The sequence below is a fragment of the Panthera tigris genome, chromosome E3 (assembly GCF_018350195.1).
Source record: "Panthera tigris isolate Pti1 chromosome E3, P.tigris_Pti1_mat1.1, whole genome shotgun sequence".
In the NCBI taxonomy this organism is placed as follows: domain Eukaryota; kingdom Metazoa; phylum Chordata; class Mammalia; order Carnivora; family Felidae; genus Panthera; species Panthera tigris.
In genome coordinates, this window is record NC_056675.1 from 5,999,999 (window position 1) to 6,021,993 (window position 21,995).

Consider the following 21,995-nt stretch of genomic DNA (forward strand, 5'->3'; position numbering starts at 1 on the left):
TGGCTGCCTGCTGAGATTCGATTGCAGGGACAGAGGTGGACTCGGGAAATGCAAATGCAGCTGAGGAGGACGGCTGGGAACTGGGTGGGAGCAGAGCAGGGTGGATTCTGGATACCTTTGGAAGGACAGATTAGGCAGGGGGTGTGAACAAGGAAAGGAAGTCAGGCAGGTCTCCAGGGATGGGGCCTGAGTGTGAAGTGGCTGGAACGGCTGTTAACCTAGGCGGAGACGTCCTTCAGCAGGGCTCGGGGTGGTGCAGGGAGGTGCTGGGAATTCAGTTTGGGGATGGAAAATTTCAGACACCCAAGTGAAAATGTCAAAAAGGCGATTGTGCGTGTGGGTCTGCAGGTGTCAGAGGGATGCGTTCCGGGGTCATTGAGGGAGTGCAGCGGAGGGAGAGGTCCAAAGCCCAAGCCCTGGGGCCTGGTTAGGACTTAGGGAGTGATAGAGAAACCTGCCTGCAGGGTAGGAAGCCAGTCCAGGAAGCCAGGGGGAGAGATTCTCCCAGGGGCTTGGACTGAGCTCACAGAGCTCCAGCGGCCGAGGTTTGAGTTTTCGAGAGGAAGGGAGCCCAGGAAGGTCGTGCCGCACAGGCGAGCAGGCAGATGGGCCACTGGAGCAGGGGGTGGGGTGGGGAGAGCTTTCTCGGCTGCAGCAATGCCGGCACCTCCCTGCGTCTACACCGCGGGAGTAGAAAGAAAGGGCGCATTCCTGATGCAAGTCGTGCCTTCGCCGCTCACATCCCCGGGGGCTTTTACCAAATTCAGAAGGAATCCAGGCGGCCCACAAGCTACCAACGGCCACCCCCAGACAGATGTCACCACTTTCCCGCCCGTGACTCCTTCAGGCTGATGCAGGGCCTGGCAACCCGTTCCTGCCCCCTCCCTCCCCCTCCCTGGCTGAATAAGTTAGGCACTATTCTAAGTTCAAACTAAATAAAGCAGTTTAGAGTGACTAATTCTTTGTGAAATGTATGCTCCCCAACGTCTTTGCTGCTACCAATGCCGGGCACCATTTATCACCCTGATTTCAGCTGTGTGGATTCTGGAAGGAGCTCCCAGGCTGAGGTGGCCTCGTTTCCAGCAGCAGGGCAACCGCACCTGAGTCCCCCACCCCTTCGTCTTCCTCCCCACCGGGGGCAGGGTTGCAGGAGTGACTCTGGGGTCTGCAGTGAATAGGGGCGGGTTTGTAAGAGATGCCATCTCCCATGTGGCCATTCGCGAGGCCACCTCAGGACTTCACAGTTGGAGAGGATGGAAGGAAGGTGCTGGGCTGGGCTGGGCCAGAGACCGTTTCTTAGAGAAGATGTGACACAAGCAGGACCCCGAGGGCCAGGGGCTTCGGAAAGGTGACCGGAAGCTCTGGGGGCACCTGCTGAAGGGCTTGGAGTGAGCAAACACGTGGAGGAGGGTCTAGAAGAACATGAGTGGAGCATAGAGGGGAGGGAAGGCCCTTCTTCCCCCAGGCCCCATCCTTGCCTGTTCAAACCTGCCCCTGATCCTCAGGCAGAGCCCTCTCTCCCTGCTCTGGACTCCCAGCCCCTCAACCTTCCCTGACCCCAGCCCAGTGGGGTCATCTGTGTCCAGACTGGCCTTCCCCTAGACTAGACACTCCTTGCTGTGTTGAAGTCTAGGAGGAGGGGCATCTGAGAGAGAGAGAGGGAGCAGCCAGTGCAAAGGCCCTGAGGTCCAGCATGCCTCCATGTGCGCAAACAGCAAGGAGACCAGTAGCCAGAGAAGTAGCATCCCAGGTCTGATCCATAGGCTGGCGCAGGGTGGGAGCCTTCAGGATGACAGGTGAATGAATGGAGGGAGGGGAGGATAGAGAGGTACGCGCGTGTCTGGTGGACAGCCTCCATCCGGGTTTTACCGCAGTTATGTTATGCTCTGGTCCTGAAACGTGCCTGTTTCGGTGTGCCATGAGCGTGGGGGTGGTTGCGGAGTCCTGTCTTCGTCTTGCTGGGACCATGCAAAGCCGTCGGGAGCTGGATATCAGGACCCCGATGATGAACCCAGGCTGGTGGCACCTGTCTGCCTGGAACACAGGCACCCCTCATGCCCATTGTGGGAGCCTCACTCTTCTGTGTAAGATGGGGGGCTGGCTGAGGTGTCTGGAGTGGAGAGAGGAAGAGAGGCCTCGGACAACCTAGCTCTTGTAAACAGCGCTGTGGGCTGGAGTGGGTTTCCTTCTAGATGCAACTGGGGATGGCAGGAACCTCCCTGGAGACCCCAGAAAATTCTGAGTCACCTTAGGGAAGGCACTAGAAGCAGGGACAGGGGCCTGGGAGCCCTGAAATCCTCGGCATCTGGCTCCGAGTTGGAGCAAAAAGCCGAGCGTGGACCCTCCTCCATCCTGTCGGAGGAGTGAGGGCTGCAGGTGTGGACCCTGGAGGCTTCCACTCAACTGATGTTTGGTGCTGCTTTTTTTTTTTCCTCCAGAAGGAGTCAAGTCCAGGGGCCAACTCAGAGGGGAGGCCTTGACTCCTGAGGGATCATCTTAGTAAACAAACATGTATGTACTAGATACACCCCACGGGTCTGTTTGTTACTTCTCATAACCTTGGAGGCAGCAACCCATTTCCATCTTAAAAGTGGGAAAGAGGCCCAGAGAGGTTGTGCGACTAGCCAAAGGTCACAGAGCACATGAGTGACTGAGTTGGGATCCAAACCAAGATTTTTCTGGCTCCCAGGGGACTCTACCGACCCACTGCTTAATATCAGTCTGAATCCTGGTCTCAAGGAATGGAGGTTTTGAGGTTGGAGAAAGCATTCGATTTTCACCTTGAAGGAATGATTCTCCCATCCCCAGAGTTCAAAGGGGCCTCGGTTATTCTTTCTACTGTCAGATTTCCCAGAAAATCAAAGGCCCTAAATTTATTGTGTTTAACACGACTTCTCAAGCATCCCAATAATGGCTCTGATTTATAGCCAACGCGTTGTTTTAACCACATTACAAATGATAAAAATCAGTCCTGCAAATACACCTCAAGAGAAACCGTATTAAAGGAAGAAAAGAAGCGGTGAGATTAGATGTTGCATTAAAAGATAGAGTGATGGATTAAGGCCCAAAGTGTAAATTTAGTGAGACTCGCCAGAAAAAGTTGGAGGGGCAGTAAATCCAAAGTGACAATCTCTGTGCGGTGTACCAATATTTGTCACTTTTATTATAGTTTGTTCAGAAGTTGTAGATGGGTCATTATTTTTTTTTAAAAAAAGCACAACAAAGTTCAATAAAGCTTAGAAATGAAAGCTGCTTTTGCTTCAGATACAACCTAAAACCTCAAATCCAACCCACTGTGTCTGATCACAGAGTATTACATAATGGAAGTTTCTTCCTGTGATGTCCAGAAACCATTCCAAACCCAGAAAATGTGGGGAAGGCTCTTGGAGGATCCCAGGTCATACCCGGAAGGCAGGGAAAGACAGTGCCCACATCTAGAAAGTGGCAGAACCCCACCCCCACCCATGCCCTCATTAACGGCAATAACAATGACAATATCAGAGGGTCTGACGTTTCTCCCTGTCACTCATTCAAGGGGCTTCTGAGAGCCATCTTTTTGTCCTTTCTGGTCCAAGCTGACCCATCCATCAACCAAAGTGGGTATGATCAGTCCTTGTAGCACCAGGTGGCTTTGTAGGCACCTCTATTCTAGCCGCTCCCTCTGCCTGTTGTGACTCCTTTCACCTACTTGGCTTCTTTCCCTACCTCCTCCTTTTTAGAAACCCCCACTGTCTCGGGGCACCTGGGTGGCTCGGTGGGATAAGCGTCCGACTCTTGGTTTCGGCTCAGGTCATGATCGCGTGGGTGGTGGGTTCAAGCCCCACGTTGGGCTCTGTGCTCATGGTGTAGAGCCTGATTGGGCTTCTCTCTCTCTGCCCCTCCCCACTTGCGCTGTCTCTGTCTCTCTCAAAATAACATAAATAAACTTTAAAAAAAGAAACCTCACTGTCTCAATGAGGTCTACTCTGAGCACTGTCTTTTAAATGCTCTGTTTATTGAGGTGTGATCTGCAGGCAGTGAGAGGCATAGAGCTTAAGTGTGTAATTCAATGAGTTTTGACAAATACATCCAGGTAAACACCACCCAAGCCTAGATATGGAACAATGACCATCATCCTTCTTTAAAACTTCAAATTGTTTCCCCTTCTCCATCCCCCGCTGCTTGATATTTTTCTTTTCCCATGATACTCATCACCTTCTAATTCACTTAGTGATTTTTATGTGTATTTATTTACTTATCCATTCTATTTTTTACCCATTTACAGTATTACTGCGTATGGTCTTTTTCACCAAAATAATGTAAGCACCACAAGGGTGGAAATGGTTCTCTCTCTTGTTCACAGATCCCAAGAGCCTAGAATAGGGCCTGGGACATAGTAGGTGCTCAGTAAATATATTTGGAATGAATGAATGAATCCCCACTTCATAGATGAGGACAGTGAGTAAATTGCTGAAGAGAACACCATGAGTTGGTAAAGGAGTAAGAAAGTGAACTCAGGTGGTCTGGCTCCAGGGTACCATGGGTGGTCAGTGTCTCATGATGCCTCTCAAGAATGAGAAGACCCACCAGGTTAGGCTCACCCAATAGTCCACCCAATAGGCCCAATAGTCCTGCCTTTCCCAAGGCTTCCAGTCACCATCTTGCTTCAGCCTGCACTCATGAGTCTCCTGTTCTTTGTGACCAGCTCATCAGGCAAAACAGAACATCCACTGATGGTAGAGACTGGCCTGTGTGCACTCGTGCTCTGGACTGTGAGCTCATCAACTGTGGGGGCCATGTTTGGGTCACACTGAGGTCCATGTGCCCACATAGTGACCTCCCAAGGTATAGACCAAAAATGCCTGTTGAAAATAGGTGGATAGATAAATGGATGGGTAGATGGATGGATAGATGGATGGGTGGATGGATGGACAATTGAATAAGTAACGACATAAATACATAACTGTACTTCCCAGAAAATCTTCTGGAATCACAGAGTATATCACCAAGGATGGAGACATATTAAGACAGTGAAGGTTAGGTGGAGACAGACTTGAAAAGCAGCTGGCATTTGTTTTGGGGAGATCTGCTGCCCAGATACCAAGGCCCTCATTCCACCCAAAGGCTGATTTGCTTGGATGGAGTGAAGTGAAAATACAGAAGCAATTGGATAGGACAAATGCACACTACAGTGTGGACAACCTCCAGACCTCATGGCTTTCCCACTCAATTTAAAGATGAGTTTATAATCTGGAGGAATCTCAAGCATGATTAGGAAAAGGATTATTTGGGGATAAGAGACAACCTCCTAGTCCCAGCCCCAATGCCTTACTCATACATGTCATGTAGGTAGCTTCCCACTCTGCCTTCTATTTTAGGGGAACTCTGATCACCTCTAAATCCTTCCCCCGAGCCCTGTCCTCCCAGTAGACTCAGAGGAAACTGTTTCCCCTAAGGGTGTAACTTTGAGTATGTTTCTGTTCCCCAGAATTCAAGCTTCTGTCAGTTCTGTCGAAAGAGGTTCTTTGTTGTCATATTTTTAAAGAACTCTAGAATTGCTCTACCAAAGTTTCCCCCAAAGAGCCCGAGACCCAGACCTGCTTATCAGATGTTATTAGGACCTAGCAGAATCCTGTGGACATGGGAGGGGAGAGGAGACAGACTTGGAGATCTAGCCAAAAAGCCATTCCTTCTCTTTCTTTCCTTCCCCTATAGATTGGCACATGGCCAGTGTGAGGACAGTCACGTGGGGGTTCCCCCATGGACCATACCCCCAGCATTCACACTTTTGTATGGTTTTCTCCCACTCTGGGCTTGGCCATGTGACCTGCTATTGCCAACGGGATGTAAGGGAGCTTGACCCAAGCAGAGTCCTGAAAGGGCACATGCAGATTAGGGCTTGTGATCTTGGAAGATTCCCTGTTAAAACTCTAACACCCTGCTGGGGAGACCATGCTGGGGTGAGAGATGTGCTCAGCCAACCCTCAGCTGTTCCAGCCATCCCAGCCGAAGTGCCAGGCATATGGGTGAAGCCATCTGGAGATTCTCAACCCCAACTGAGCCCCCAAGTGACCACAGCTACACAAGGAACACCAGATGAGACCAGCAGAAGAAACTTCCAGCTGAGCCCAGTCCAGTTAACAGAATAAATACATGGTTGTTGTTTTAAGCCATCAGCTTGTAGAGTGGTTTGTTATACAGTGTGGTGGATTAAAATATGTCCATAAGTTTTTTGTTACTCCCCCCCACCACCACCAAAAAGAGCCTAATTCTCCTCTGCTTGTGTGTGGACTGGACTTGGTGACTCACTTCTAATGAATAGCATTAGGAAGTTCTTGTGTGTGACTTCCAAAACTAGGTGATTAAAGGCATTGCTGCTTCCTTCCTCGCCCCCTTCTCCCCCTCTGTCTCTCAGACAACTGACTTTGAGGAAAGCTAGCCACCATGTCATGAAGACACTCAAGCAGCTCTAGGGAGTGATCCACACGTGAGGAACTGAGGCCTCCTGCCAACGGCCATGTTGAGTGCGCCATCTTGGAAGCAGATCCTCCAGTCCCAGTTGAGCTTTCAGAAGACGGCAGACCCCACCAACATCTTGACTGCAACCCACAAGAGACCCTGAGCCAAAACCATTCATCTAAGCCACTCCCAGATTCCCGACTCTTGGAAATCGAGTGAGATAATAAATGTTCATTATGTTGAGCTGGTAAGTTTTGGGGTGATTTGTTATACAGCAGTAGATAATTAACACACCCAGCAAGAGATAACTGAAATAGCTGGTGTGCTCTGGTACCATGCCAGAGGTTGTCAACGTTCTAGACTGTGACATGGCATATGGCCTCTCCTCCAAGCTTCCTGAGTGTTGCTTGTCCTGGCTACTCCCCTGGAACCCCCAAACCTTCTCTTGATTTCCCAGTTATAAGGGGGTCATCTCTGGCCTGGCAGGGGTCCTACAGAACCCTGGAGCCTGCTCTGGCATATGGCCATGTCTATCCACAAACACCAAAGCCCAATTCATGGTGATGTCAACTATTTTGATGCCCCCTCACTCACTCATTCTAGGGGTTAGCAGAGAGTTGTCATGGCTGTCTTCATCATGGCTGTCTTCACAAGGGAGACCTGTGGTGTCTCCCTCCCTATCCTGCCTCTCAGAGGGAACAGCCAACAGGGTGGTTTGGGGGAGGATGTTTTCCCAGGACGTCTCCCTAAGGAACAGGGTCTCTTGTGCAAGAACCAGAAGGCTGTTTGATTCCCACCTCTTCTGGAGCCCCTCACCCTGCCTAATACAAGCAAAAAACATCTTGCAGACAAATGCATGTACATCTCTCTGCTTTCCATCCCTCCCTTTGATGGATTTTCCTATCAGTAGAGGGATGCCATCAGAGCATCACAGAATGAAGCTCTTATGTAAATCTGCCCCTTAGGACTCCCCCTCCTATAATCAGGCATTTTCATACATTGCTGGTAGGAGTACAAAATGGTACAACCCTCCCATGGAGGGAAATCTGATCATAGCTAACAAAACTTCATGCCTTTTCCCCCAATCCAGCAATCCCAGTTTCTGGAATCGACCCTGAAGATACACTTCCAATGATACTACACAGATATACTGGTAAGTGATGACAACATTATCCGTAATAAACACTCATACATCTGAGAGTGGCTGAAAAGCCTGTGGTACATTCGCATAATGGATACTATGCACTTGTTGAAAAAAATGAAGATCTCTATATCTTGATATGGAGTGGTTTCCAGGATACACTGCTAAGCGGAAAAAGCAGAGTATAAAAAGTATTTACTGTGTGGTTGTTGTTTGTATAAAAAAGAAAGGAAATATATATATATATATCGGCTAATTTAATATATATATATATATCAGCTCTATATATTGACTAATATCGGCTAATTTTTGCAAACAGAAACATCAGACAGTAACCTCAAAATTAATGAAATTGGCTACCCCAAGGGGGCTACTTCTCTGACTATACCTTTTTTATGCAGTTTTCACTTTGGTATCCAAAATGAACTCAACAAGGTTGGAGGGAAATGCCCCCAAATGATTAAGAACATAAAAACAACAACAACAACAACAACAACAACAACAACAACAAACCAACAAAAAATGAACCATACTATATATGAAACTGATGACATAACCATATAGAGAACTTTTTACAAAAAATAGTTAATCCAGGAGCACCTGGGTGACTCAGTTGGTCAAGCATCTGACCCTTGATTTTGGTTCGGGTCATGATCTCACGGTTCTTGGGATCGAGACTTGCATTGGGCTCTGCACTGAGTGTGGAGACTGCTTGAGATTCATTCTCTCTCTCTCTCTCTCTCTCTCTCTCTCTCTCTCCCTCTGCTCCTCTCCCCCACTCATGTTCTCTCTCTCTCAAAATTAAAAAAATTTAAAAAAATAAATGAAAATAGTTGACCCAAAGTTAAAATAATTTTTTTAATGTTTATTTATTTTTGAGAGAGGGAGAGAGAGAGACAGGGCATGAGTAGATGAGGGACAGAGAGAGAGGAAGACCCAGAACCCGAAGCAGGCTCCAGGCTCTGAGCTGTCAGCACAGAGCCCAACGCGGGGCTTGAACCCACAAACCTCATGATCATGACCTGAGCCAAAGTCAGATGCTTAACCGACTGAGCCACCCAGGTGCCCCTCATCCAAAGTTTTTTTTAAATCCCCTCAAGCTTTCTTAGTTGGCAAGTCTCAGCCACAATAGGCATTCAATAAATGCTTTCTGAAGTGAGTGAGTGGATGGGTGGATGGATAGGTCAAGGACAAAGGCAGGGAGCTGGGTGTTTTATTTTCCCCTTAGCCCAGATGTCTCTGGGCCAGTCACAATTTATGTAATGTAAGGTCTTCGTATTGCAAAAATGAGCCGCAGGCTGTTTCCATGGCCCTCTATGACATCTCATGCTCCCCAACACGATTCTGAAATCCCACTCTTGCTGGCTTCCTCCCGTTCCTGGTCCTGCCCACCCCCCACTTCCTTACCAATCTCCCAGGGGAGATGCTTCTTCATAAAACAATTGCTATTTCATTTGTTTGCTGGGACTGCCATAACCAAGAACCACAACTTAGGCAGCTTAACAGAAACGTATTGTCTCTAGGTCCTGGAGGCCTGGGGGGGTCCAAGATCAAGGTGTTGGCAAGGTTGGCCCCTTCTTTGGGATCTCCTTGGTTTGTAGATGGCTGTCTTCTTCCTGTCTCACATTGTCCTCCCTCTGTATGCGTCTCTGTGTCCAAATTTCCCCTTTTATAAGGATGCCGGTTGTATTGGATTAGAGCCCACCCTGATGATGTCATCTTAACTTGATCATCTGCAAACAGCCTATTTCCAAATAAGGTCACAATCACAGGTACTGGAGGTTAGGACTTAAATACCTTCTGGAAGGATACAATTTAACTCATAACACTTGCAGATGACCTTGACCTGGACAAAGGCATTGCTGGTAACCAGCAGGACTACTATACGGATTAATTATTAATACATATAAAACATCAACAACAGTGGGGGGGGACATAGCAAGTACATGACTGTTTATGACGATGACAATGATGATGATTACATACTGAGACATGGCCTCCACTCTCACTCATACTCTAAGGGCTCACCAATGAGCAGATGACACCCCAGTGAGCCACCTGCCAGTCATTTTCTGTCCTACCCTCAATGACTGGCCGCTTGACAGGTTCACCGGGCCCATGGCCCAAAGTGACAGGTCTGGTTCTGTGTGTTCAGGCTCAGAGGAAGCCCAAACCACTTATAGAAAAATGTGAATCCGAGAAGGAAAACTAATACCGGAGGGACCAGGGCTATCTCACATTCCCAATGCCAGTAGCCTTGACACTCTGTTGTAGATGTGATCAGAAAAGTTTCAGCTCTCCAGAGTCTCCCCTAATGTTCATAACTGTACACAGGATTTAGCGTCAAGAAGACGCCCAAAGAGCAGGCGGGTTTGTGCTGCGTTGGCAGACATCAGGGTCCTAAGGATCAGAAAGGCCGGCACTGCCCACCGGCCCACGCGGCCGGGAGGTCTGCCTAGGACAGCCTAGGAGGAGGGCTGGGGAGGAGAGGCCCCTTTCTGGCCCCCGTATCACACAGACTTGCGGCCACCTTTGCAGGGAACTCAGGCTGGTGTCTGTCCGGCTCTGCCCCAGGGTGTTGCCCTGGCTCCACAGTTCCCTCAGGGTTGGAGAGCCTAGACGGCCCCTCCTCTTTCCCCTCATCAAATACTAAGCAATTATGTCAAAAGGATGCTGAAACAGGAGGCCGCCCTGGCAGGGCTGGGAGGTGGGGAGTGGGGGGGTGGGGGTGGGAGGCGGGGCCGCAGCTCTTGGCTTAGTTCAAGGCACAGGGTCCCATGTGCTGCCAGATGACAGAATGCATTTGTGCATGAAAAGAGAAGCCTCAGAACAAAAGACAGAGAACAACACATGCCCCGCTCTTGGCCTTGGTGATGCTTGACATTTCTGGGAAATGAATTTAGCGCAAAAACCAACAATTCAAAACCTTGTGCCAAGTAGCTGATGCGAATAGAACCAGTGGGGGAAGGAATAACGTGAAGATGAAGCAGGTCCCAAAATAGCTGTCGTTTGCTGCTGCGTCCACACGGGCAGAGGGAGGCAGGCTGTCAAGGGAGCTGTGTATGAAAGCAGGAAAAGAGGTGGGAGTGAGGGCCCGGCTATTGAGGGAAAGAGTGTACGTGTATGGGTGGCGGGGCTTGGCGGGGGGTGGGGGGGGCGGATATTCTGCTTTATTCAGATTCTCGGTCTATAAACTCCCATCAAACCGTCCAAACCCAAATTCCAATTCCCCCGAGGGTCTGGCCGCTTACCGAGCCGTGGCCGTCGTGTCCCAAGGCCCTTCCTACTCAACATGTCCCAGAAGGACTTATTCTCTCATTGCCCGCCCCCAACACACCCCAAACTCGCTCCTCCCCACCGCCCCCCATCTCAGGGCGAAGGGGGGTTGTCTTCCCCTCGCCTTCCCCCATCCAAACTGCCTCTGTATCTTCCATGTAGAGACGGCCTTGGGCCGTGTGAATGGGTACAGGCTTGAGAGCCAGACTGCCAGCGTTCTGAGTTCAAATCCCACTCTCCCACTTGCTAGCTACGTGACCTTGAGCAAATTTGTTTCAGGGTCCCCTTCCGTAAAATGGTAATGACAACAGTACCTGTTTTCTACGGCAGGTAGGAGATCTCAATGACTTAGAACTTGTAACAGGACAGAGCTGTCTACATTAAATACTCAAGAATGTTGACTCTTATTATCTCTGTCATTAGTATATCCTTGCTCTCAGATATGCCCCATTTCCCTGTCCCCACCGTCCCTTCCTGAAATCTTCTCTGCCCTCTCAATCTTCTTCCAACCTCCCCCTGCCACTGGGGCATCCAAGGTGATGGTCAGCCAGGAGGGCTGGCTCCTGGGCAGGGCCAACGCTATTCCTCATCTCAGAGGTTGAAGGGACAGCCCTGTCCCTCCCCTTAAGACCACTCCCGTCCTTCCTGGCCCCTAGATACTCTTACCTTGGAGGCTGTAGTGTGTTGAATAGCATGTTCTCCAAAATTCACATCCACGCAGAACCTCAGATCTTGTGATCTTATTTGAAAATAGGGTCTTTGCAGATGTCATTGAGCTCATTTGAGGTCATGCTAGATTAGGGTGGGTCCTGAATCCGATAGCTGGTGTCCTTATAAGAAGAGGACACGACACAGAAAAAAGTACACACAGAGAAGGCGGCCGTGCAAAGACACAGACAGAGACCAATCAGAGTGAAGCAGCCAACACACACATGCCAAGGATGGAGGGAAACCACCAGAAGCTGGAAGAGGCAAGGGGGGAGACCCCCTAGAGACTGTTGGGAGCGTGGCCCTCCCAACACCTTGATTTTGGAACACCGACCTCCGGAAGTGTGGGAAAATACATTTCTATTGTTTTACGCCATCTGGTTTGTGGTAACTGGTTACGGTGGCCTCAGGAAACAGCACCTACGTGTCCCCGTGCTCCTCATTCAGTACCCCTGACAAGCAGCCACCTGGGAGTCAACCTGCGTCCCTGCTGACCAGCAGCCAGGATGTGACATTTTGTAGGTGTATTTTATTTTATTTTATTTTATTTTATTTTATTTTATTTTATTTTATTTTATTTTATTTTATAGAAAGAGAGAACTAGCACGAGGGAAAGGGGCAGAGGCGGGGGGAGAGAGAGAATCTCAAGCAGGCTCCATGCTTAGCATGGAGCCCAACACCGGCTCAATCCCACGACCCTGGGATCGTGACCTGAGCTGAAGTCGGACACTCAACTGACTGAGCACCCAGGCGCCTCTATTTTTTTTTTTTTTTTTGACGTTTTGTAGATGTTTAATTAAATTGGTATTGATTCAGATTTTGCAATTTCTTTTCCATATTGCACAGCCAGCGATAGCTTTTCCCTGTTTCAAATGTTTTCTTAGTCTTTGAAAAGCCTCAGCACAAAGGCCCTGTGCTTACATGACCTGGCAGGTGGAGCACCCCCACCCTGATGCCTCCTTTCTGGACTTGGAGATGCCCCCGGGGACAATGCGAACCCTGCCCAGCCGCCACTCGCTGCCTGCCCTTGGTCAGAGAAAGCGGGCCCACTCCTGCACGGCCAGGGACCGGCCTCAACACCTCTCCCGTCGGGGCTATGGAGGGGGCAGGCGTCCACTCTCTCCCCACTCCCTGGGGCTCCTCCAGTTGGACCCCTACAGAGCCAGGCAGAGGTTTGGCCAAGGGGCAGTGGGCGCCGGTGGGCGGAGACCCTCCCTAACATTCCTGGCCTCCTCCAAGCCTCTGAACTGTCTTAGAGATCGAGACTTTACGAGAGAAAAGGTCAATGCCTGACCTTGGGGAGAGCCCCCCTTTGCCCTGCCCCTCCTTCGTGGATTGCACCCCTGCCCTTTGCTTCCCGTGGCTCCCTCTCTGCCGGTCTCCCGTGTGCCTGTCCCCCACCTGGAAGGCGCCTTCCGCCTTTTGTGCCACCCAACGCTGACTGTGTCCACGAGATTCTCGGGAGGCCTCGAGCCACATCCCGCCCTGAGCCTCGGTCTCTTCCTGTGATGAAGCAGGAGCACAGAGTGCGGGTGAGCATGAGAGAGGGTGCCTGTCTCTCGCGTCACTGGGCGGCCAGGCGATGCCTCAGGACAGAGTGTGACACACGTGCAGCCAAGTTGAAGGCAGTAAGTACCACCCAGGGAAGAGACCAGTGCACGACGGAGACCATGGAGAACACACACACACACACACACACACACACACACACACACACCGAGCTCAGGTGGTCAGGTGGGGCGGGGTTTACTCTCAGCGAGGTTGGAGAGGACAGATGCACAAGCGCCAGCCCCTTGCCGTGCCTCAGTCCCCCATGGGCTGCCCGCACCCCACTTCCTGCTGCAGTGGAAGGGCCCCAACCCATCCCGTGTAGGGTCTGAAATACAGACAGCCGCGGGCACGCCCGAGGGCCACTGACCCGCACGCTCGAGCAGAACGAAGGAACACACACTGGGTCTGAAATACGTAAAGGTCCCCCCATGCGAGGCAATCATCCCTTCCCAGCCTGCGCGGGCTCCCTACCTCCTGAGAAAGAAGGGTTCCAGGCCAGGGTCCATCCCTATGTGACCAAGCAGGGACCAAATGGCTGCCTTTCCCAACACAGCTCGTTAAGTGACACCCGTTATTTTACCTCCAGGCTTTCTCCCCTTTCCCTCCGGGGGCCATACCTCCACTCACCGTTATTTCACAGGCTGTGAATCCCTGACCCGCCCCATCCACCCATACTCTAAGGGGGTGGGGTATCCTGCAGAGCAGATCACAGCTCCCACCCATCTCGGGACACTTAACCCTCTCGTGTTTGCAGGGTACCCACCTACAATGTGGAGCCCCACGCCACATTCGTGGGCCGTGGACCTCCTCTTCGAACAGCGGCTGCCCCTCCCCTCACAACCTGTGCCATTTTACGGGATCGTTACCTTGTGGAAATGGAGACAAGTGGCAGCTACATCCCCGGTCTCTATGGCTCCGTCCATATCATGAAGCTCCAAGATCTTAATGTCCCCGTGGTGCAACTTTTAACTTCTTCTTAACTAAGAATTAGCTCAGAGGTAATTGCTTAAATCGCACCGATGAAAATCAATATGGGGTAAATTAAACGAAAAGCAAAATTTATCCTGAACGTGTTCCTTGTCGCCTTTGAATAATGCGATGACAAAGCAACTATTTTACCTCCCAGGCTTGAAGTCTTTGTTCTTGGACATCTCGAACGGAGATGTAATTATAGGGCCCATTTATCAAAAAGATTAAGGAAATCGGGGAATGGGAATTGGTTTGCAACAGTTGTGCGGAAATTAGATCAACGTGACTCTCGGGTCTGCGTTTTTCATGCCGTGTCCGGAAAGTTTCTCCAATTGCACCATTTTCTGGCTTCCCTCCCGGCCCCACAAATCAACAATCACACACAAGGTTGATCCAGAAGGAGTGTCGGAGCCGAGTGCAGGAGGCCAAAGAAAGGCCCTGCGTCCCGTCCTAACATGGAAGCCTGGGCCTCTCCACACTGGCGGGAGAAAGACTTGTTTTTCTCAACCCTCGTTGCCAAGGATACGGCATCCAATCCTCCGGATCTGAATGAAAGAGCCTGGTTTCCGGGGTTTTTTGTGCATTTCATAATTTAGAATGCGTTTGGCTTTCATTTGCAACCCGGCCTGCCAGCCCATCTCCCCACAGCTCCGCAAAGCTAACCCGTAATGAACATGAATAAATCAAACCTTCTCCGCTCCAGCTGCCTCCTCGGGAGGAATTTGGGGTGTTGGGAGGATCAGAGGATTCTCCTGGTTGGGGGTTCTTGAGACCCACCCTGGGAGCGGCACCCAGGGAACTTGTACAAAATGCACACTATTGATCTCTGCTCACAGGGAGAGGCCCGGGTGGGTTTTGCAGAAGTTCCCTGATTGTTGTGGCACACACTTTGCTCAAGAACCTGGAGTCCACGCCCTCCCTTCTGGTGAGGCCACTGAGGCCCCAGGAGGGGAAGAAAGGTCTCCAGGAACAGCCCTGAAGGTCATTAGCAGCAGCCCCGGCAGTGCCACGGAGATGGGAGCAGAGGCCCCTCTCCTGGCTCTGCTACTTGCCACCCGTGTGACCTTGGGCAAGTTACTGGATGACTCTGTGGTCAACTTCCTTGGCTATAAAATGGGGAGAGTAACAGACTGTCCTCTTGCCGGGTTACAGGCGATAATACACATATACGCCGGCATGTAGTGTCCAGTGTTAACTTTTACCATGTGTGTTTGTTGGTTCTGCATCATAATGAAGAAAGTGGGGCCTTGGAGATGCCTCCCTGCCTCAGCTGGCCATTCCAGATGTTTCCAGGGACGGTCATTTCCTGGTCCAACCCTGGCCTGGCCTGCCCTCTGGGGAGCACTGAGCCATGCCAGGTACCCTAAGGGCCCTGGGCACTCAGGCCTCCCCACCTCCCGGTTTCTGGGCACATCTCCAGGCTCCTTCTTTGGCTGTGTCATCTTTGCACCCAGAGCCCCGCTCTATACCTCTCTGAAAACTCTGGGAAATTGTTCCCCATCTCGAAGCTGTATTCGTTTCCTGTAGCTTCTGTAACAAAGTGTCGCAAACTGGGGGGCGAGCGGGCTTATAAAAGCGGAACTGCATCCTCTCACAGGTCTAGAGACTAGAAGTCCAAAGTCAAGGTACCAGCAGGGTTGGTTCCTTCTGGCAGCTCTGAGGGAGAATACATTCCAGGCCTCTGGCTTCCGGAGGTTGCTGGCAATCCTTGGTATTCCTTGAAGGAGCGTCACTTCAGGTCCTGGCTCTTTTCCGCCACATGCCTGTGTCTTCTCTTGTTTCTTATAAGGACACTTGTCATTGCATTTAGGGCTCACTCTGTTAATCCAGGATGCTCTCATCTCGAGATCCTTCACTTAGTTACATCTGCAAAGATCCCTTTTCTAAAGAAGGTCATATTCCCAGGTTATGGCGGATGGGGGAGAGGGCGGTTAAAACTTAGGTATATCTTTTGGGGGCCACAGTTCACTCCACAATTTCTGCATTTCCTTGATTCTAAGATTCTGTTTCCTCCCATATTTTAATGTTCCTGAAATCTGCATGTATCTCACGACCAATGATCATCTCTGATGCAGTATTTTGCCCCCTGCCCCAAGCTGTTATTAAATCAGTGGTGGTTGTATCTTCTTATCTACAATGACTTGATGAGGAGAAGGTAGGTAGTTCAAGGCTCTGGTCAAAGGAACCCACGGGGCTTCCAGGCTGGTGACTCTTCTTACTGGAGGCTAGCCCTGTCCCCTCTCCCTTTGCCACCTGCTAGCAAACATAGGGCACCCAGGTTGAGTCTCAGAGGGCTCCGGACCAGACCTCTCCTTTGGCGAGGCCAGCCTAGCTTTCTCACCACCACTGGAGGGCTGTGGTTCTGTGACCTACACCCCACAACTGCAGCTCTCCAGGCCCAGAGAGGAGAGGATCAGCCTCTCCTTTGTTCATATCCAACCTTTCTCACCCCCCGGGGCTCATTCCTGATCCTTTGAATGTCAGCTATAAATGTTACCTCTTCAAAGAGGACCACTCCGTCCCAGGCAGTGCCCCTTCCCTCGCCCCTTTTCATCCCACCCAGCATACACACACAGCTAATCCCTCTTGATCATGACAGTGGTAATCATTTTGTTACTTTTTTGCTTTATTTTGATCAGTCTTCCCCCCCTAGACTCTCTAGCTCCATGATGGCAGTGCCCAAAACCCACTCATTCACTCCAATTTTCACATTTCCAACTGGCCACCCAAACCACCTGGCAAGCGAGTGAAGGAACAAATGAACACGTGAATGAAGAATGAATGAATGAGTGGGTGAATGACTTCAATCCACAAAACACCCCCAGGAGAGATTTTTACTGCCCAAGACACTGAGCTCAGCGAGTTACGTCTGATGCAGGGAACACACAGGCAATAAGTGAGGCTCCAAAGTCCTTTATTAGCAACAGACAAGTGTCATTAGATACAGTTTGCTGTCAAGTCAGAGCTGGCCCCTGGTGCACAGAGGGTCCCCATCAGGAGCAGCTCAGGCTGGGCGCCCTGGCACTCAGCCCTGCTCCTCAGGGTCCAGCCTGGGGATCCTACAAAGGGAGGGGTAAGACCCCCAGCGTGAGAGTCTCCTCGCAGACCTCCCCCTGCAGGGAGGTGGACTGACCCAGGACCCCCAGTGCTGTGCTCTGGGACATGCTGCTCCCAGCTGGTGACTGAGGACTCCAGGCCTCCCCAACAGCCTTGCCAAGATCCTACGATGCTCCACCCCACAGCCCCTCCCTCATTCTTGCCTTCCCTCAGTGTTCACCCTACATCGTGGGCTTAGGGGACCCCAGTTTTTCCCACAAGTGTTTCTCCTAATAAAATTTTAACACGGGTCTTAGCACCCAATCTCGGGGGTGCAGAGGGAGTCCTATCTGCTTGTGAGGGGACCTGTAGGGATGAAACTCCAAAACAGTCACTGTCCTAGGCAGTGGGGGCAAAGAAGGGGGTCCCCAGCTGGAGCCCCATGAGGCTGCCAATGTGCTGGCAATTGGGTTGGGGGCACTGAAAGGGAGAAGCTTGAACTCGAGCAGTTTCGACTGCAGGCATTCCAACTCAAACCGGCAGAAGCGAAAAATGAAAGGCTCATGTATTAACCGAAAATCCGGGGAGGTCTCCCTCCCGACCAGGAGGGTGCAGGGTTCCGGCCTGCGGGGCGACTTCCCCCGCGCGCGGTCGTCCAAACGCCAACTCCCGGCTCAGCCAGTCTACGGGAAAGCCCACATGGAACCCTGTTTCTGATTGGCTCAGCTTGGGTCACATGCCCAACGTTGACCAATCACTTTGGCCAGGGAAATCAAGTGTTCTGATTGGCTAGGCCTGGACACGTGTCCGGGGCCTTGGCCCAGGGAGAAAAGCGCTGTTCCGCGTGGAAACGTGAGGAACGTTTACAGCTACTGTAAGAGGGGAGCTGAAGGGTGACCGTCAAGGGCAGCGTGTGCCCCACCTCGGGAAGCTGGCCAGAGAGGAGCCCCGGGGCCCACGGGGGCATCCTTTACTCAAAGTCCGGGCTCACCCAGGAACAGGACCAGAGACATTCCCGTACATCCCAGAACTTTCCGGGGCCTCGTCGGTCTTATCTCCAAGGTCAGTGGGAAAACTGAAAGTGACGAGGATTGGCGTGGGGCAGACTGCTGCGGAGACAGGCTTGGTCCTGAGGAAACGGGACAGGTGTGTGAGGTCAGCTTTAAGAAGGAAAGGAAAGAGGCTGAGCCCAGGGTCTGGGCAGCAAGGGGAGGGAGGGGGTGGCCAGGAGTTTGAGCCAAGAACTCCCAGAGTGCATGCTTTGTGCACAAATGTCCACCGAGAAGATCCTGTGAAGCAAGTAAATAAACAAGGAACAGAGGTCTGGCCAGCCAGGTTAATCTTGATAAATGGGTCTGTACCCTCAGTCCCTTTTCCCCTCGGAATCCACAACCACCTTTGATGCCTTTCACAGCTGGGCCCAGATATTTCCTGGTTTGGGACAATAGGGCATTTGGATTTTTTTAATGGCAGAATCGGGAAGCTAATTAGGCCATTACTCTTCAAAGATTTAATTTGCTTTGATGGGCCCATCTATAATCATATTTCCAAACAGCTTCTATTTAATTACTGCACAAAATGAATGAGGTCCTTGAGCAATTTGTGTCTGATAAACTCACCTCCTGTTTTAGTTCCAGAGACAAAGACAAGGGGGGGGGGAACAGATGGAGGGGGTGGGGGTAGGGGCTGACACCTCATGTGGCCATTGTCTCCCCTCCTCGCGCCCGCCCCCGCCCCACCAGGAGAAGTGTTGTAGGGATCTTGTCTCAGAGCACTGATACCACAGCAGGAAGGACGCCGGTGGGAAAGGTGAGGCCCCACTTCCCTCTGGAAGGGGATCATCAGAGGTCCGGGGATAGAAGTCCCAAGAGGGCAGGGATTTTATCCAACTTCTTTATATATATAAAGTTCATTTATTTATTTTGAGAGAGACAGTGTGTGTGTGCATGTGTGCATGAGGGGGCGGGGCAGAGAAAGAGGGAGAGAGAATCTCCAGCAGGCTCCGCACTGTCAGCACAGAGCCCAACTCCGTACTCGGTCTCACAAACCGTGAGATCATAATCTGAGCTGAAGTCAGGAGTTGGACGCTCAACCAACTGAGCCACCCAGGCGCCCCCTCGTCTGGCTTCTTTACTGCCACAGCCCAGTGCCTGAACAGGGCTGGACAGCAAGAGGTGCTCGTAACTTAGCTCACCGCTAAGTGGGTGCATTGGGTGGACTTGACTGAAGTCTGTGTTCTTACTCCCTAAGGGGTGGGACAAAGGTGTTCACTGCCATGCTGGCCCTCTGCCATCTGATCACCTGATCAGCTAAGGAGTCTGTCATGTAGCCACCAGGGCACCCGTTGTCAAACCACCCAGCCTTCATTCTCCCTTTTTCCGGGGATGGCACCCTCAGTTGGTTATGAGGGACCTCCTTTCTCCCTATCCTCTGTCTTGGTGGGTATTATAAGTCGAGTGGTCTCCCCCTCCCTAAATTGGTATGTTGAAGTCCTAACCCCCAGTGCTTGAGCATGTGACCTTATTTGGGAATAGAGTCATTGCAGATGTCATCAGTTAGGGTGAGGTCATACTGGAGTAGCTGGGCCCTTAATCCAATAAGGCTGGTGTCCCTGTAAAAGGGGGAAAATCAGACAGAGACACACAAACTCAGAGAGACCACCACATAAAGACTAGAGTGATATTACCACAAGGCAGGAAACCACCAGAAGCTGGGAGGGAGGCCGGGAATGGGCCTCCCCCAGTGCTTGCAGAGGGAAGATGGTCCTGCCGATGCCTTGTATATCAGCCTCCAGAACTATGATACAGTACATTTATGGTGTGTAGGTCACTCAGTTTGTGGTATTCAAAACATTTTTTTCTAAGTTTATTTAGAGAGAGAGAGAGAGAGAGTGAGTGGGCAGGAGAGGGGCAGAGAGAGAGAATCTCAAGCAGGTCCCACGCTGTCAGCACAGAGCCCGATGCAGGGCTTGGACTCACAGACCACGAGATCATGACCTGAGCTGAGACCGGGAGTCTGATGCTTAACCAACTGAGCCACCCAGGCTCCCCTGTGGTATTTTTTTTAAGTAAGCTCTACATCCAATATGAGACTCGTGCTCTCAACCCTGAGATCAAGAGGCACATGTTCTAATGACTGAGCCAGCCAGGTGCCCCAGTTTGTCATATTTTTAATGGCAGCCATCATGGACTAATACTGTGGGAGCATCAGTCACAACACCCCTACTTGCTCTGGCCCTGATGCTGATGTGATGCCGTGTCCCTGAAATTCGAATCCCATAGTTATGGTGAGGCCTGCCATATTCCACCCACCAGCTGATTTTCCTGGGGGAACCCCCCTCCAACTTCCCTTTCAACTCTCAGCTGCCTCAAGCCCCCTAATAGTGAGTGAGGCTTACGGTATTTGGAACGTTTTTCTGTTGCTGGCAATCAGATGTTCCTGACTGATGCCAGAGCTACAGAGCTGCAAGGCAGATCCCCAGGCAGGGAGGGAACATCGGGGTTGCTCAGCATGGAATCACCCGCTCCTTCCTGCCCCAACCACACACATCGTTCAGCTAATCTGTATCATGTGTTTGGTTCAGGGATGCTGCCGTGAATAAGGCAGCAGGAAGAGAGATGATTAAATAAGCAATTACAGTTCATCTGGGTGGGTGTTCTGACAGGGCTCTCTGGGTGCACAGATGAGGGGCACGTAACTCGGGGTGGGTAGGGTGGCTGGTTGCTAATGAGGAGGGAGCAGTGATGCCAGGGGAAGGAGAGAATGGAGCTCGGGTGACCAGCTGTCCTGGTTTGCTGAGACTGTCCCAGTTTAGCATTGAAAGCCCTGAGACCTGGGAAGCCCCATGATATTAGGAAACCTGGAGTATTGGTTCCCCCCAAGATGGGGCACCCAGGGGATTGTGAGTGGCTGGAGCAGAGAATGTAGGACAAAGGACAGAAATTGAGAAGGGACAGGATCGTCAGGAGGCTTGCTGTCCACGGAAGAAGGTACGGATCTTAGCAAAAGGAAAGGGATAATCTAGGGACGCCTTATGCCAGAGCAGGACGTGCCAAGATCTGTGACTTTTCCAAGGGGCTCCTCTGGCTGCTGTGTGAAGAATGGAGTGTGGGGGTTTATGGGGGCAGACAGACCACCCTCGCACAGGTGCGCTGCGGGCAGGGCCCCGGGTGGCCATGGAGGTGATACAGGCAGTGATTCTAAGCCTTTTTGGGGAGAGTGGTGGCAACAGACCTACTGTGAGACCCTGATGAGAGTCCTGGATGCTCTTCCCCACGGGATGCACGTGGCTATATGCACTCACGTGCTCTTTCTCTCTCTCTCTCTCTCTCTCTCTCTCTCTCTCTCTCTCTCTCTCTCTCACACACACACACACACACACACCGTTGCAAATGGTTTTGGGGATTTTACAGATGCCTAAGACCCACCATGGAGCCAAGATTCTGAACCCTCCATTAGAGCTCTGGGTGGTCACATACTGTGTTGGCATTTGCCATTTCTTTGACAATCCTGTGTCACATCTCTCCTTCCAGTACCTGCCTCCCACCCTGAGGGCCAAAGACACTGGACAACCCCCCCCTCCCCCGCTCAGCAGGAGCAGAGGAAGACCACTAGGCTCATCCATCTGGCTCCTGGTTCTCATCAGCCCCAGGCTATGGGACAGTGCCTTATCTCGGGCTTCTGTCGTGACGGGCCCTCTCCCAGGCTGTCACGGTGGTCTTTGCTTCCTTGGGCCTGCTGGTATAACAAGTAAGTGGTGGGCCCAGGGTTCGAACTTGGGTAGGTCTGACTCCCAGCACATTGCACTTCTGAATATCTCAGTGCCTGCAACGTATGTGTGTGCACTGTGTATAAGATCAAGAGAGGGGAGGGGCAT

At 51.3% G+C, this 21,995-nt stretch overlaps 1 protein-coding gene and 1 long non-coding RNA gene across 2 annotated transcripts in view; both read left to right on the forward strand.

The window, feature by feature from the left end:
- Positions 1–13,222, forward strand: part of LOC102965876 — a 36,472-nt gene extending 23,250 nt beyond the window's left edge. Inside the window, exons 9-11 of the long non-coding RNA XR_006212477.1 lie at positions 6,395–6,685; positions 7,529–7,591; positions 13,078–13,222. This is a non-coding gene — a long non-coding RNA (uncharacterized LOC102965876). The remainder of the gene's footprint in view (positions 1–6,394; positions 6,686–7,528; positions 7,592–13,077) is intronic.
- Positions 13,223–15,434: 2,212 nt separating this feature from the next.
- The window catches only part of LOC122234753, a 39,108-nt gene continuing 32,547 nt past the window's right edge, over positions 15,435–21,995 (forward strand). The window contains exons 1-4 of the mRNA XM_042972411.1: positions 15,435–15,441; positions 17,977–18,181; positions 18,862–18,928; positions 21,652–21,868. Of these exons, the coding sequence (XP_042828345.1) occupies positions 15,435–15,441; positions 17,977–18,181; positions 18,862–18,928; positions 21,652–21,868 (496 nt within the window). The remainder of the gene's footprint in view (positions 15,442–17,976; positions 18,182–18,861; positions 18,929–21,651; positions 21,869–21,995) is intronic.